This window comes from Glycine soja, chromosome 20 (assembly GCF_004193775.1).
Source record: "Glycine soja cultivar W05 chromosome 20, ASM419377v2, whole genome shotgun sequence".
NCBI lineage: Eukaryota > Viridiplantae > Streptophyta > Magnoliopsida > Fabales > Fabaceae > Glycine > Glycine soja.
In genome coordinates, this window is record NC_041021.1 from 50,003,176 (window position 1) to 50,016,375 (window position 13,200).

The 13,200-nt window shown below is 29.9% G+C and overlaps 2 protein-coding genes across 2 annotated transcripts; one reads left to right on the forward strand and one right to left on the reverse strand.

The window, feature by feature from the left end:
- Nucleotides 1-2,890: 2,890 nt before the first annotated feature.
- LOC114403925 (epoxide hydrolase A-like) lies at nt 2,891-4,635 on the reverse strand. Its single transcript, XM_028367157.1, has 3 exons — nt 3,953-4,635; nt 3,429-3,673; nt 2,891-3,354 (listed from the first exon to the last, which is right to left on the reverse strand). The coding sequence occupies exons 1-3, from the start codon at nt 4,424-4,426 to the stop codon at nt 3,105-3,107; spliced, it is 969 nt and encodes a 322-aa protein (XP_028222958.1). The 5' UTR covers nt 4,427-4,635; the 3' UTR covers nt 2,891-3,104.
- A 7,583-nt stretch (nt 4,636-12,218) lies between these two features.
- On the forward strand, nt 12,219-12,649 carry LOC114402206 (soluble epoxide hydrolase-like). The gene is made up of 2 exons (XM_028364702.1): nt 12,219-12,410; nt 12,497-12,649. Exons 1-2 carry the CDS (start codon nt 12,219-12,221, stop codon nt 12,647-12,649), a joined length of 345 nt encoding a protein of 114 aa, XP_028220503.1.
- Nucleotides 12,650-13,200: the final 551 nt, after the last annotated feature.

Consider the following 13,200-nt stretch of genomic DNA (forward strand, 5'->3'; position numbering starts at 1 on the left):
AACTATAAAAGTACGGAATAATTCATTAAATAAGTGTGATTCATAAAAAAAAAAATTAGTCAATAATAATATATTAGAGAAGGTTGCTAGCATTTTCTAAATCACTTTAAATGATAATGATAAAGTCATTGTTGATGTGCTGTGTTATCCTTTTTTAGAAATTGACTTAAACTACATTGAATTTGAACTCTCTAGTCCTCGACAAAGTTGACATAGCATTTAGCTTTACCGTGATTAGTTTGAAATCGAATATTTAATTTTGTATACATTGTTATCAATTGGAATACTAAGTACAAGATTTAGACAATGGTCATTTGCTTCTTCAATACTAATTATGAATCTGATAATTTTGTGGTTTTATTTCTTTATGCACGGACAAGTGGTATCTGAAACTCTAATAAAGAATGTAGCTGGGACTTGGGATCACTGATTTATGGACTTAATTTATACTATTTACATTCAAATGAGAATGCTTTATTATGTAGGTGGTAATAAGAGAGCTTTTGATTTGCATCCTCGCCTTTAGAATGATGCAGTTTCAGAAATTGTTAATAAAGTCATAAATGTGATTGCTCACGTTTTCTGCTGCTTCTTGGTTGTTGAAGTGTGCACATGTTTCTTGAAACCACCGTTGTGGATACACTCCTTCGTCCCCGGGAAAGTGTACATTGATGATTCCTATTCCAGTCCATGGTGCTGTGAGCTCCCAATTTCTGCAAAAACATTGAAGATGCTATTAACCACAATTTCTGCAAACCCTTATAGAAGCTCTAATATCACCGATCAGTCTCCAACTCTCCCCGACGGTCAATGTTTTTTTATATCTCTTATCAGCGGAAAGATAGACTCGACAACGCTTCTACATCCGCATTTCTATTGTGTTATATTGTATATAAATTAAAGAGAAAAAACTCATGTATTCTTGGAAAAAAATATTTCTTATATTTCTTAAAAAAACATATTTCAAGTTTTTCAGAATAAACAAATTTAAAGAAAGTAGTGGGATAATTTTTAAAATCCCAATGAAAATATTTAAGTAATATTGTTTTATTTAAGAAAATAGTGAGATAATATTGAAATCTTAAATTTAAAAAGTTATTGTTCTTTCTAAATAAAAATAATTAGTTTACTGAGAGTGATTTAGTAAAAAGAAGACAGAAGAGAATAGTGTGCGGTGGTTTTATTTGGTAGTATGTAGTGGGGTGGTTTGGAATTTTATTATTAGAAAAATTGAGAGCCTTTTTATTTTATGTAAAAAAAATGAAATTGAGAGCTGTTTAATAAATGTTTAAAATAAATAGATGAATAGGAATAAAACAATAAAACGAGTTATAAAAACAATTATTAAAGTGAAGAAAATATTAAAATACCAAAATGAAGTAAAAACTGAGCCAATTTTCTTTGATAATCTTTTCTTGAATCCATTCTTATAATATGCATTCACCCTTTCTAAATTTAAATATGTGTATTAGTGTATATACTAATATTATTATAAAGAAGTATAATTATTTATATACACAATTAGTCATTAAAAGGCCTTTATGTTATATCATTTATATTGCGTGCGCTAAATATGATATATTGCCACAATTTTATTGTGCTAAAATTAGTATACCATGTATTCTAATGTACATATTAATTTTAGTTTAGTATTTTATTTTTGAATACACATTATTATATACTTTTTTTACTTCTTGTTGCTTTATAATAATTGTATTTTATTATGTATTAATATATATATATATATATATAGATATATATATATATATAATAATTTAATTTTAGTGTGACCACTTTTATTTTTTCTTCCATTTAGGCATAACAATTGAACCAAGGGGGTATAGTAGGTATGGAAGTATTGAAAATCCAATAGTATAGTGTTCATTTCTTACACATAAAAAAAATGACAATTGAAGGTTCCATGCCATTAGAAAATGTTCGTGACAATTTATTAATTAGTTATGTATGATTCATTAGAAAAGATTCATCACAATAAAATTAGTTGTGTTAGGTTCAGGGTAAAGAAAAGTAGAGGGAAGCGAAAGTTTTAACATTTTAATTAAAAAATAAGATAGAAAAGAGATAAAAAAAAATAGATTTATTTATAAAGAAATTACTATTTTATTTTAATGATTTTTCTTCAATTAAATAGTATTGTTATTTGTGTTTTTTCTATCACCCAAAGAAATCATTCGTGTCTATTGGGAACTTAAATAAATAAATAATTTTTAAACATACACAGTGTTGTGATGTTCAAAGATTAATTAAATTTTAAATTCAAGTACTAATTATAAGAGCTATTATATTAATGAATTGAGCTAGAGAAAAAAAAAAGACACTACATATAAGAGATTTAGATTAGTAGAAGGGATGAGACAAAAGAAAATGGACAAAGTGTTGATATGTGATTCAATCACACTATATTGTGTTCAGATAATTCTTTTCATGTGACTTTTTGAACTTATAGAATATTTTTTACTTCATTTAACTTATTAATTAATAAGATTTAATTTGTTCAACTAATTTTGTGTTTTTATAATTAAAAAAACTCACATATGAAATTGTAAATCACTTTTGTCTTATTCTATTTTATTTTGAATTAAATATATTATTTACATTCCAATGATATGATTGTTTTCAACTTTTAATTAAAAAATGTAAGATGGAACGATCTAAAAATGCAACAAAATAATATATTTGGTATAACTATAATTTAATATTTTAAATTAAACATAAATTGGTTTATTTCATTTTATTTTACATTGCATATTTATTATGTTCAATTCATCCATCAATAGAGAACTTGATTGATGAATATCCGAACTTGATTCTCCTTGCACCTATGTAATATTGGTAATAAAAGAATAACATTATTATTCTATTAAATAAGTTAGACATTATTTAAGTAATTATGTGATAAAAAGTAATATTGATTGATATCATACAGAATAACATTCATTTTGACCAAAGATTACATACTTGAGTCAAACTCCAAATTTGCAATCTAGACGCGCACTAAAACGGTATGATTTTATTCGGGTTGATTGAAACAGAAAACGGCACAAAGTTGTGGACATAATGGAATGATTAAGCACTGATGAGAATCAGAACTTCTTAATGAAGTCGTAGATGTGATTGCTCACGTCCTCTGCTGCTTCTTGGTTGTTGAAGTGTGCAACCCCTTCCTGCACCACCACTTCCTCTAAAGTTGGCACATCTTTCTTGAAACCACCGTTGTGGATATACTCCTTCATCCCCGGAGAAGTGTACACCAAGTCAACGCCACCTGTGATGAACTTAACCGGTACATCTACGATGCCTGCTCCAGTCCATGGTGCTGTCAGTTCCCAATTTCTACAAACCATTCAAAATTCTGTTAGCTACAATAAACAAGATTCATAACCCCGTATAAAAGAATAGGAACTCACAAATTGAGGTTTCTGTAGTAGTTCAAGCCTCCAGAGAAGCCAGTCTTGTTGAATTTAGTAACATAATAATCAAGATCTTCTTGAGAGATCCAAGAGGGCAAGGTGTCTGGAGTACCTGGATTAAATCCAGTTCCATACTCCCCTTTTGGAAAAGTGGGTGGACCGGTTTTGCGCGTTGTAAGTATGTTCTTCATCAGATACGCAGTGTCAACGCCAGCCATCTCAGCTTCCATCTTCCCTGGTTCCTATGTCACGACAGTGACATCAAATCAAAATTCAAACATAGTACCATCGGATCTACAATGATTTATGTGGGGAGGGTCTAATTTTTTTTTGGATACCTGTTATAACTCATCATATTTTTTTGAAAATAATTTAAAAACTATCCATATAAAAAAATCGAAAAAAGATTGCACGGTAAAATTCCCGATTGATGTGTGTACCATATAAGTAATTACTCAATCAAAAATACTTTTTGTCTGTGTGGAATAATAAGGAAAGAAGAGACAGAGTGATTGATTTACCTGGAATCTGCAGATGTAGTAGTCATCTCCATACAAGGAATGGAAAAAGTCAACGGTTTTCTGTTTGGGGTTTCTTCCGAGGAAGGGGCGGAAGGGGACACTGAGGCACACATAAGCCTTGATTCTGTCTGGTCGGAACAAGCAGAGGTACCAACCGATGATGGCACCCCAATCATGAGCCACCAGGAACACTTTGTCCACACCCAGAGAGTCGATGAGAGCAATGATATCACCCACCAGATGAAAACACGTGTAGCTGTTCACCGTAGAAGGGGCCTCTGTGTCACCGTAGCCACGGAGATCAGGTGCCACCGCACGGTAACCGAGGGAGCTCAGAGCTAGAATCTGGTGGCGCCATGAGTACCAGAGTTCTGGGAAGCCGTGCAAGAACAACACCACTGCTCCTTCTCCTTTCTCTGCAACATGCATCTTTATGCCGTTCACTTCCACCGTTCTGTGCTCTATGCTCTCCATCTCTCTCTCTCTCTACCTTCTGCAGCTAAACTCGGCAATTCAACAATCCAAACACGCCTCCTTTAATGTTATTACAAAAATATTTTCTTTGCTATCATTCAATGTAGTCCGCCTAACCATGCTATAAACTGGGCAATTCAACAATCCAAACATGTCTCCTTTAATGTTATTACAAAATATTTTCTTTGCTATCATTCAATGTAGTCGGCCTAACCATGCTATCATATTCTTACATTTTAGGTTCATGGACCAGCTTGTGGACCTGCGGTTATGGAACAATTTTTTTAAACGATATATGGTTATGTCATATTTTTGGGTATGTCTAGCTTAACCCGCAGATTATGCGGGTTTGGTCCGCAGATCCCACAGGTTATCCGCAGTCCGTGTCGTGCTAGGTTTGATTTATGTAACTCTGACCCAATTACATTAGGTTTGATTTTCTTTTTTTCACTTTAAACTTTTCTTTTAAAATAACAGATAAAGAAAGAAATATATTAGATAAGATAAAGATTTAAAGATAAAAATAAAAGATTTAAATTAAAAGATAATAAAGATAAGAAGGGATAAAATAAGAAAAATAAAAAATAAACAAAAATAAGAGATTAAGATAAAAAAAAGATAAGTGATAATCTACTAAAAATTTTCCTTTTTGATATTTTTTCGATCCTTTTCTCTTTTAATCTATCACTTTTTCATAGCTGCAACTCATAAATAATAAAAATATTAATTCTTATCATTTAAGTCAAAAATAATTGTTAAATAAATATTTTTAAAGATATTTCAATATATTTTTATTACAAAAAATAACTCATATCATATTCAATAATTATTATTGTAGCAGGCTAAGAACACTCTTTCTTCTCACGATTTTTCTCCACCACGCAGTCACACATGCGTGCAAGTCACGCAAGTCATACGACTTTTTTCCTTACAAGAAAAATAAAACGCGACTCATATTCACGCAGTCACACGACACACCACAACGGCACAGTCTCAGCCCACCACCACGCTACCACGCAAAGTACATTTTTTCTCTCCCTAGAATTTGTTTTTATCCTATTTTTGTTGGGACTGATTCATTATTGTTGAACTCTTAAATTCTATGCTTCCTTTCTTAATGCTGTCACAGAGATACTTTTGTTTTCACTAACTTATTACACCTATCACACTTCACTTGTCAATTATTTATTTCCTTTCTATTTCTACAATATTACATAGAGATCAATTGAATTATACTTACTTGATTCTTTAATATGTTCTCTATTACTTGTGATTCTTTAATTATTATTATATGATAAAATCATGGGATAAGGGAATGAACCACGAAACTCTTAATTTGCAAGTTATGAACATGATGAATTGAGTTTTTGTGTGATTTATTTGAATTTAGAATTGAGTTCATTTAATTTTATTATTTCAGATTTTAAATATGGATTCTTTTGAAGTTAATGTTGATGAGAATGACAATGAGAGTATTGATGTGGATGTGCATGAAAATGTTATTCATGAAGATAAACCTATTGAGTCTAAAATGCAAAAAAAAGGGCTAGAAATTATTCATCACATGTGTGGAGTTTTTATGAGAAACCTGTCATGCATAGTGATGGAAAAGTGAGGAGTAAATGCAAATATTGTTTGAAAGATTATGTGGGCGGTGACAATAAGAATGGGACTTCAACCTTACAACGTCATATGGGGAAATGTGATGTATATTTGAAGACCCATTCTAATAATGATGTTGGAAATATTATTCTCGATCATGCTAGGAGATTATTAAATAAAAAAATAGATCAAAGTGTGGTATATGAGATGATATCTATGATGATTATTGAGCATGATCTTCCATTCTTTTTTGTTGAACATAGAAGGTTTAAAGAGTTATTACAATATTTGCATCCTAATGTGAAGGTACCCTCTAGGCATGTTGCTACCATGAATGTGAACAATCTGTATGAATCTGAAAAGAAAAAAATGAAATGCATGTTGTCTAAAGTCCCTAGTAGAATAAGCTTGACATTTGATGTGTGGACATCTTGTACTTCTGAGGGTTATATTTCAATAACTGCACATTATGTTGATGCAAATTGAAAGTTGAATAGTAAAATGCTTAATTTTTCTCATTTTCCTCCTCCACACTTGGGGCGTGAGATGACTAAAGTTATATATGGTTTTTTTGGAAGAATGGGGGATTGAGCAGAAAATATTTTCATTAACTCTAGATATTGTTTCTTCGAATGATAAAATGCAAGACTATTTGAGGAAAAGACTTTTTTTGCATGCATTGTTTAGTAAGTGGTGGTGAATTTTTCATATACGATGTTGTGCTCACATTTTAAACCTTATTGTTCAAGAGGGGTTGAAAGTAACCGGTCCTGCTGTAAACAAAATTAGAGAAAGCAGTAAGTATGTTAAGGGATCAGAGGGTAGAATGCAAGTTTTTAAAGCTTGTGTTGCAAAAGTTGGTGGTATTCATACAAAGATGGGTTTGCGCTTAGATGTCATTACTAGGTGGAATTCTACTTTTCTGATGCTTGAGAGTGCCTTTGTATATCAACGTGCTTTTTGTAGTCTTGCATTTGATGATAGGAGCTATTCAAGTTGCTCTACTAATGAAGAATGAGAGAGAGGACAAAAAATGTGTGATTTTTTGCATCCTTTTTTTCAAATCACAGAGTTGATATCTGGTTCCTCTTACTCAACGTCTAATTTGTATTTCATGCAAGTGTGGAAAATTGAATGTTTATTGCTTCAAAATTTGAGTAATGAAGATGAGTTGATTAGAACAATGACAATTGATATGAAAACAAAGTTTGATAAATATTGGAGTGATTATAACAATGTGCTTTCCTTTGGGTGCATTCTAGATTCACATTGTAAAATCAAACTTTTGAAGTATTGTTATTCAAATCTTGATCCAATATCTTGTCAAGCAAAGTTGAAAGTTGTGGAGCACGAGTTGTATACTCTATATAATGAGTATGCTCAAATGTATTCCAAAGAAACAAGAAGCAATGCTGGTTTAAGTCAAGGTTCATCACAAGAGACTATGACTACTACTAGTACTATTAGTATTGCTCAAGTTGATGTTATGGATGTAAGTCAAGGTTTCTCTTAATTTTTTTAACTACCAATCATTTATTCTTATTTACTTTGTCTAACTATTTTTTTTTTGTGGAATTAATGTAGGAGTTTATAAAATTTGAAGATGAAGATGTGTCACAAATGAGTAAATCTCAACTAGATACATATTTGGAAGAAGCAAATCTTTCAAATAAATATCATCTCAATCTTGATGTTTTGCAATATTGGAAGGATAATCAAGCTCAGTTTCGGGATCTTTCATTATTGGCTTGTGATATTTTAAGCATCCAAATTACAACGATGGCTTCCGAATCAACATTTAGTATTGGCTCACGGGTGCTTAACAAATATTGAATTAGATTTCTTGTTGACAACGTACAAGCCTTGAAATGTATTAAAAATTGGTTACTAGGATTTGATATGCAAGGTAAATAATATGTAATAATTATTGTCTTTTAATCACTTAACTTGACTTTATTCTAATATTTATTATTATTTTGAGTTTTAGGAAAAGAAGATGAAGATGTGGAGAAGAAGAAGGCTCAACCTACTTCAAATATGGAATCATTTGTTACTGGAGATGTTTAAATTTCATATTTTAGATTTATTACTTAAATTTTCTTTTGTTAAGACATTATTTATTTTATTGATGTAATTGACTAATTATTGAGATTTTTATTTTCATTTATATTGAACTTAATTTGATTGTATTGTATTTTTATTAAAATTGAAATTTTTTTAAAATTAGGCCCGCGGACCGGTCTGTTTGACCCGCGGGGTCCGCGGGTCAGGGACGGACCAATTTATTTGGTCCGTGTAAGAAGCAGGACGGACTGGCCCGGTTCGCTGCCAATGCAAACTTATGCGGGCGAATCTTACGCGGGATAGGCCGGCCCGCTTACTCACCTCTACTTATCACTATCTTTAAAAAATTTAAAGAGATAGACGCATGTAGGGCTTTTTGATAAGTTGTGTTTTTAATTTTTTATTTGTCTAAATCAGTTGAAGAAAAATTAAAAATATGATTTATAAAAAAATAAATTACATGTAATTTTTTCTTTTAAATTTCTTGATAATGTAATGAGTCATCAGACTCCTGGTGTCATTATTACATCAAGTAAGAATGTTACTTCGCATTGAGATCTAAAACGATTAATATAGGAAAAGTATATATACAAAAAATGTTAAAATATTATTTGAGATTAAAAGCAAAAATCCAAAAATACTAGGGACCAAAAGGATATTAAACAAAAATGAATTTTGCTAGTTTTACTGCCTCAACAAAAGTTGGCCGGAGCTTGTTAAATCTTTAGAGGATTTTCGTATCATGTGAATAAGTTTTCGAAGCCAGTATGAAATCAAATGTTGTAGAATGTAGACTATTTCGTTTGTGACCAATTAAATTCATGGATTTGAGATCCGGTTATGGTTCATAATTTAGCTTACAAAAATAGATAAGCTGTTTGGACCTTTTTACATGAAAATCCATAAACATGCATCGTTTAACGATTTTTATTTTAAAAAGTTGCTAGCGAAAGAATTAGTTTCTTTAAAAAAAGTATCTGTATGGAAAAAGATAAAGAAATTTAAAAACTATTTTATCTAAATAATAAAATGGAATAAACTTTAAAATATAAATATAATTTTAAAATTTTGATATTCCTATATCTAAAATTAAAATATTTTACCTTTTAATAAAGTCTTTTGTGTGTTGTTCTTGTTCTATCAGTCGCTTATCATTTTGCTAATATAATATAGTTTGTGATAAAGTCGAGTATAACAAATTATAATAATAAATGGGACGCCGACCTCTTGTTAGAACCTGCAAGCAGACAACGCAATGAGATGCAGCAAAAGATACTATGTTAGTTTCATAATTAAGTTGCATGTTTTCATACTTTTCCCGGTTTCTATATATTAACATAAATGAAAATTCCCTACAATTGTTTTTTTAATATAAGGTTTTTCCCGGATTTAAATTACAAAAAAAAAAAGTTGCACTCAAACTTGTACTTAGACATTATTTCCTTTTCCTTAAAATTTTGTTAGCACAAAAAATAAAAAATAAAAACTGCACGCACACTTGCTCCTTCTATTCTCCAAATTATGAAACAAGAGTATGTTTGATCTAATTAAAAGTTTAAAAGTTTAAAAGTTAGTTGGAAATTGAAAAAAAAAACTTAGCAATTGAAATTTAAAAAATTAAGAATATTGTTAAGCTAATTTATTAAATTGTAAATATTTAATAAAATTATTTGTTAAAGCAATTGATATGGACATATTTATATGATATTTTATATAAATTTTAATTTTACTTAATTGAAAAAAATATACTTTATAATAGTTATAATTTTTAATTTTTTTTAGTAAATTTTAAACTCTTATAATTTTCTAAAATAGTGAAGAAATCAAAATAGAGAAGAAATGAAAATGATAGTATATATACTTAGATGTAGCGAATAGACTTTCCTAAAAAACAAAAAGATGTAGAGGATAAACTACGCAATGGTGAAAAAAATTTAGGTGCTAGAGATGAGATTATTAGTGTTGAATTGTAAAGTAATAATATGTGGATATTTTATTATTTTAAATATTTTATCAATATTTTTTTTATCCCTCGTCTTATAATAGTATATAATTTATTATACCTATATATGTTTTATTAGGTGTTGAATAAATTTTTGAATGTTATGTATATTTTTCCAATTGTGAAAAATAAAATAACTTTGTAAAATAATTTTAAACATTTAATTATAAATTGTATATTTATTAATTTTTATAAAATTATCTTAAAATCATACCGATAATAATTTATGATGGGATGATCCGTAAAATTAATATTCGTAAAATTAGTATTTATAAGTACTTTTGAGAAAAATGAGATTAAAAGGAGAACCGGAAAAAGGAGCTAGTTGTTGTTTTTTACGGGAAAAAAGGAAGTGGATTGCTTCTTGTAAGTATAAGAAGAAGATAATGTCCATTATATTATTCTTAATTTGATGATATATATAAGATAATGTTCATTATATTATTCTCACTTTTAGCTTTTTATTATATAAAATATTAATAATGATAGATAATAAAATTATTTTCATTTTATTATAATAATTATTATTTGGATATTTTCATATTATACTATTTATTTTAACCATTATATTATTCAAAATATTTATTTTATTATAACAACTTATACTTCAAGATATTATATAATATTGTTGGATGATAGGTTTTTTTATTATTTTATTTTTTTAACAGTTTAATATTAAATTATTTATTTTAACCATTACTTTATTGATCTATTAACGTTAATTATTTTGAAAATTTTTAATATTATAGTACCTAAGGATATTTTAACCGTCACACAAATGAATTAAGCTGTTGAAAGTGTGATGTTTTCAACCAGAGATTGATAAGATCCTGCATTTTCAATTATGCAAACTCATTAGGGGGAGGAGTAAAGGGTCTAGATTTTGGAGCCATCAACAATTCTCCTCCAAACTGGAGGACTCAGCAACCCCCATGAATGTCAGAGCATGCATCCAGATTAGATATGGACTTCCCATGCCATCCAATACACTTCCAGACTCTCTCCTTCAAAGTAGCTTTTTCCTTTCTCCCAACCAAACATGGAATTCTTAAGTACTTCATTTACTTGGACAGCATATCCAACACATGAGATGGGATCTAAGTTACTGCATTAGTTTGGGAAAAAAATTGTCCCAAAATAAGTATTATTTTTTTCATTAATACTCCCAATAAATGTAATTTTAATTTTTAAATATAATATTAATATTATTATCTTTCATTTATTTATTATTATTTTGTTTGTATAAAATAATTTAGTACCACACTTATTTTATTTTAGTAGTAGGAGAGTAAAATTATAATTATATGCGTATAACTGTAGAAGTCGTCTTTGTTTATATATATATAAGTTATAATTAGCATCGAATTTATAAGTGACGAGTGCTCCTTCGTTCTTACATTATAATACGATTATTATGTGATCATATACATAACTTATGTGAATCAACCCAACAAGTTATTGGAATTGACACAATTAATTAGTGTGAACCGATTAGTTTCTTGGAATTGACCAAATTAAAAAAGAAATTTGTAGTTGGTTGGAAGCTAGAATTCCGGGGTATTACGTCCCGCTAAATGACAAGGGACATCACAAATTATACTCAATAATACATACTTATTGAGAGGAGATATTAATTTATTCAGCGTCTCCATCTTTTATTTTCTTATAATTGGATGAAAATTACGGATTAAATAAAATAGAGGAATCAAAATTATATTTAAACTAAAATATTAATACAAAACTAATATTTTTATACATTACTGTATATATTAAGTAAAAAAAATATTTTTTAATTAACACAAATAATTAGTGTGATGCATGCATGATTTTGAGAATTAACATTTTGAAAATTATGATTTCGAAAAAGAAAGGTCAAGTATGGTGCATGGTGTGTGAATAACAGCCAGCTCATCTGTGCTAATTAATTAAGTTTAGCGGGAATATTGAATATAAGGAATATTTTTTTTATAGCAATAAATAAATATATCATGTTTAACTAACGGAGGTTAAGGTATCGGAAAATTGAATATAAATAAGTGTATTTGGATTGTTGAATTGCGACGGGAGCTAGCAGAAGATAACTAATTAAAGAGAGAGAGATGGGTGGAAGTGAATGGGATAAAGATGCATTTTGCGGAGAAAGGGGAAGGGCCAGTGGTGTTGTTCTTGCATGGCTTCCCTGATCTCTGGTACTGCTGGCGCAACCAGATTCTGAATCTGAGCGAACTGGGTTACCATGCAGTGGCCCCCGATCTCCGAGGCTACGGTGACACCCAAGTCCTAGGCCACGATCATGATAAAGCGAGCAGATACACAGTTCTAGAGCTGGTGGAGTCGACCAAGTGCCGGTTAAGTTCATTACAGGTAACCTTGGCTTGTTATACTCACTCGAGACAACGCAGGACTATATCTTCAACGGCGGTTTCAAGCAAGATGTGCCATCTTTGGAGGAAGTGAAAGTGCTTCCTGGGGTTGGACACTTCAGCATTGCAGCAGAGGCAGCAGACAGAGTCAACACTGAAATTTATAACTTTATTCACAAGTTCCCAAACTGATCGATCATCGTTTCTTTCTCTCCGCAACCGAGTGTTTTACGTTGAAACTCGAATAAAATCACGCCTTTGTGTGTGCGCTCGTGTTCTGTGTTTGACTCAACTTATGGTTGTAAACTTAATTTGGTCAACATGGAGTTTGAGTCAAGTTACAAGTTATTATAGTTGTGAACTTTCGTCAAGTACTTTTTTATAAAAAAATGTTGTTTGGAATTTGAATAATATAAATTAATATGACTGTGTGCCAATTGCATTTTGTCTCACCATTCATCTATCTAGCTACAACAGAACTGAGAATGTTCAAAATTGAACCAGATACTTAGTGATTTGTCAATTTTTTTTTAAATCTAAAACATTTTAAAAAAAATCTAAAAAATCACATGTTTTGATTCATTTTTTCAAATCTTGTTATCAAACTTGAACCAATCCAATCCGCATAATATTATATTTGTTACATGAAAAAAAAATTGTGATCAAAATCATTATTTACCGTATACAAAACAGACCCGGCCGGCTAGTATTTAAAATCTAAAACAACTAACAAAATCTAACCA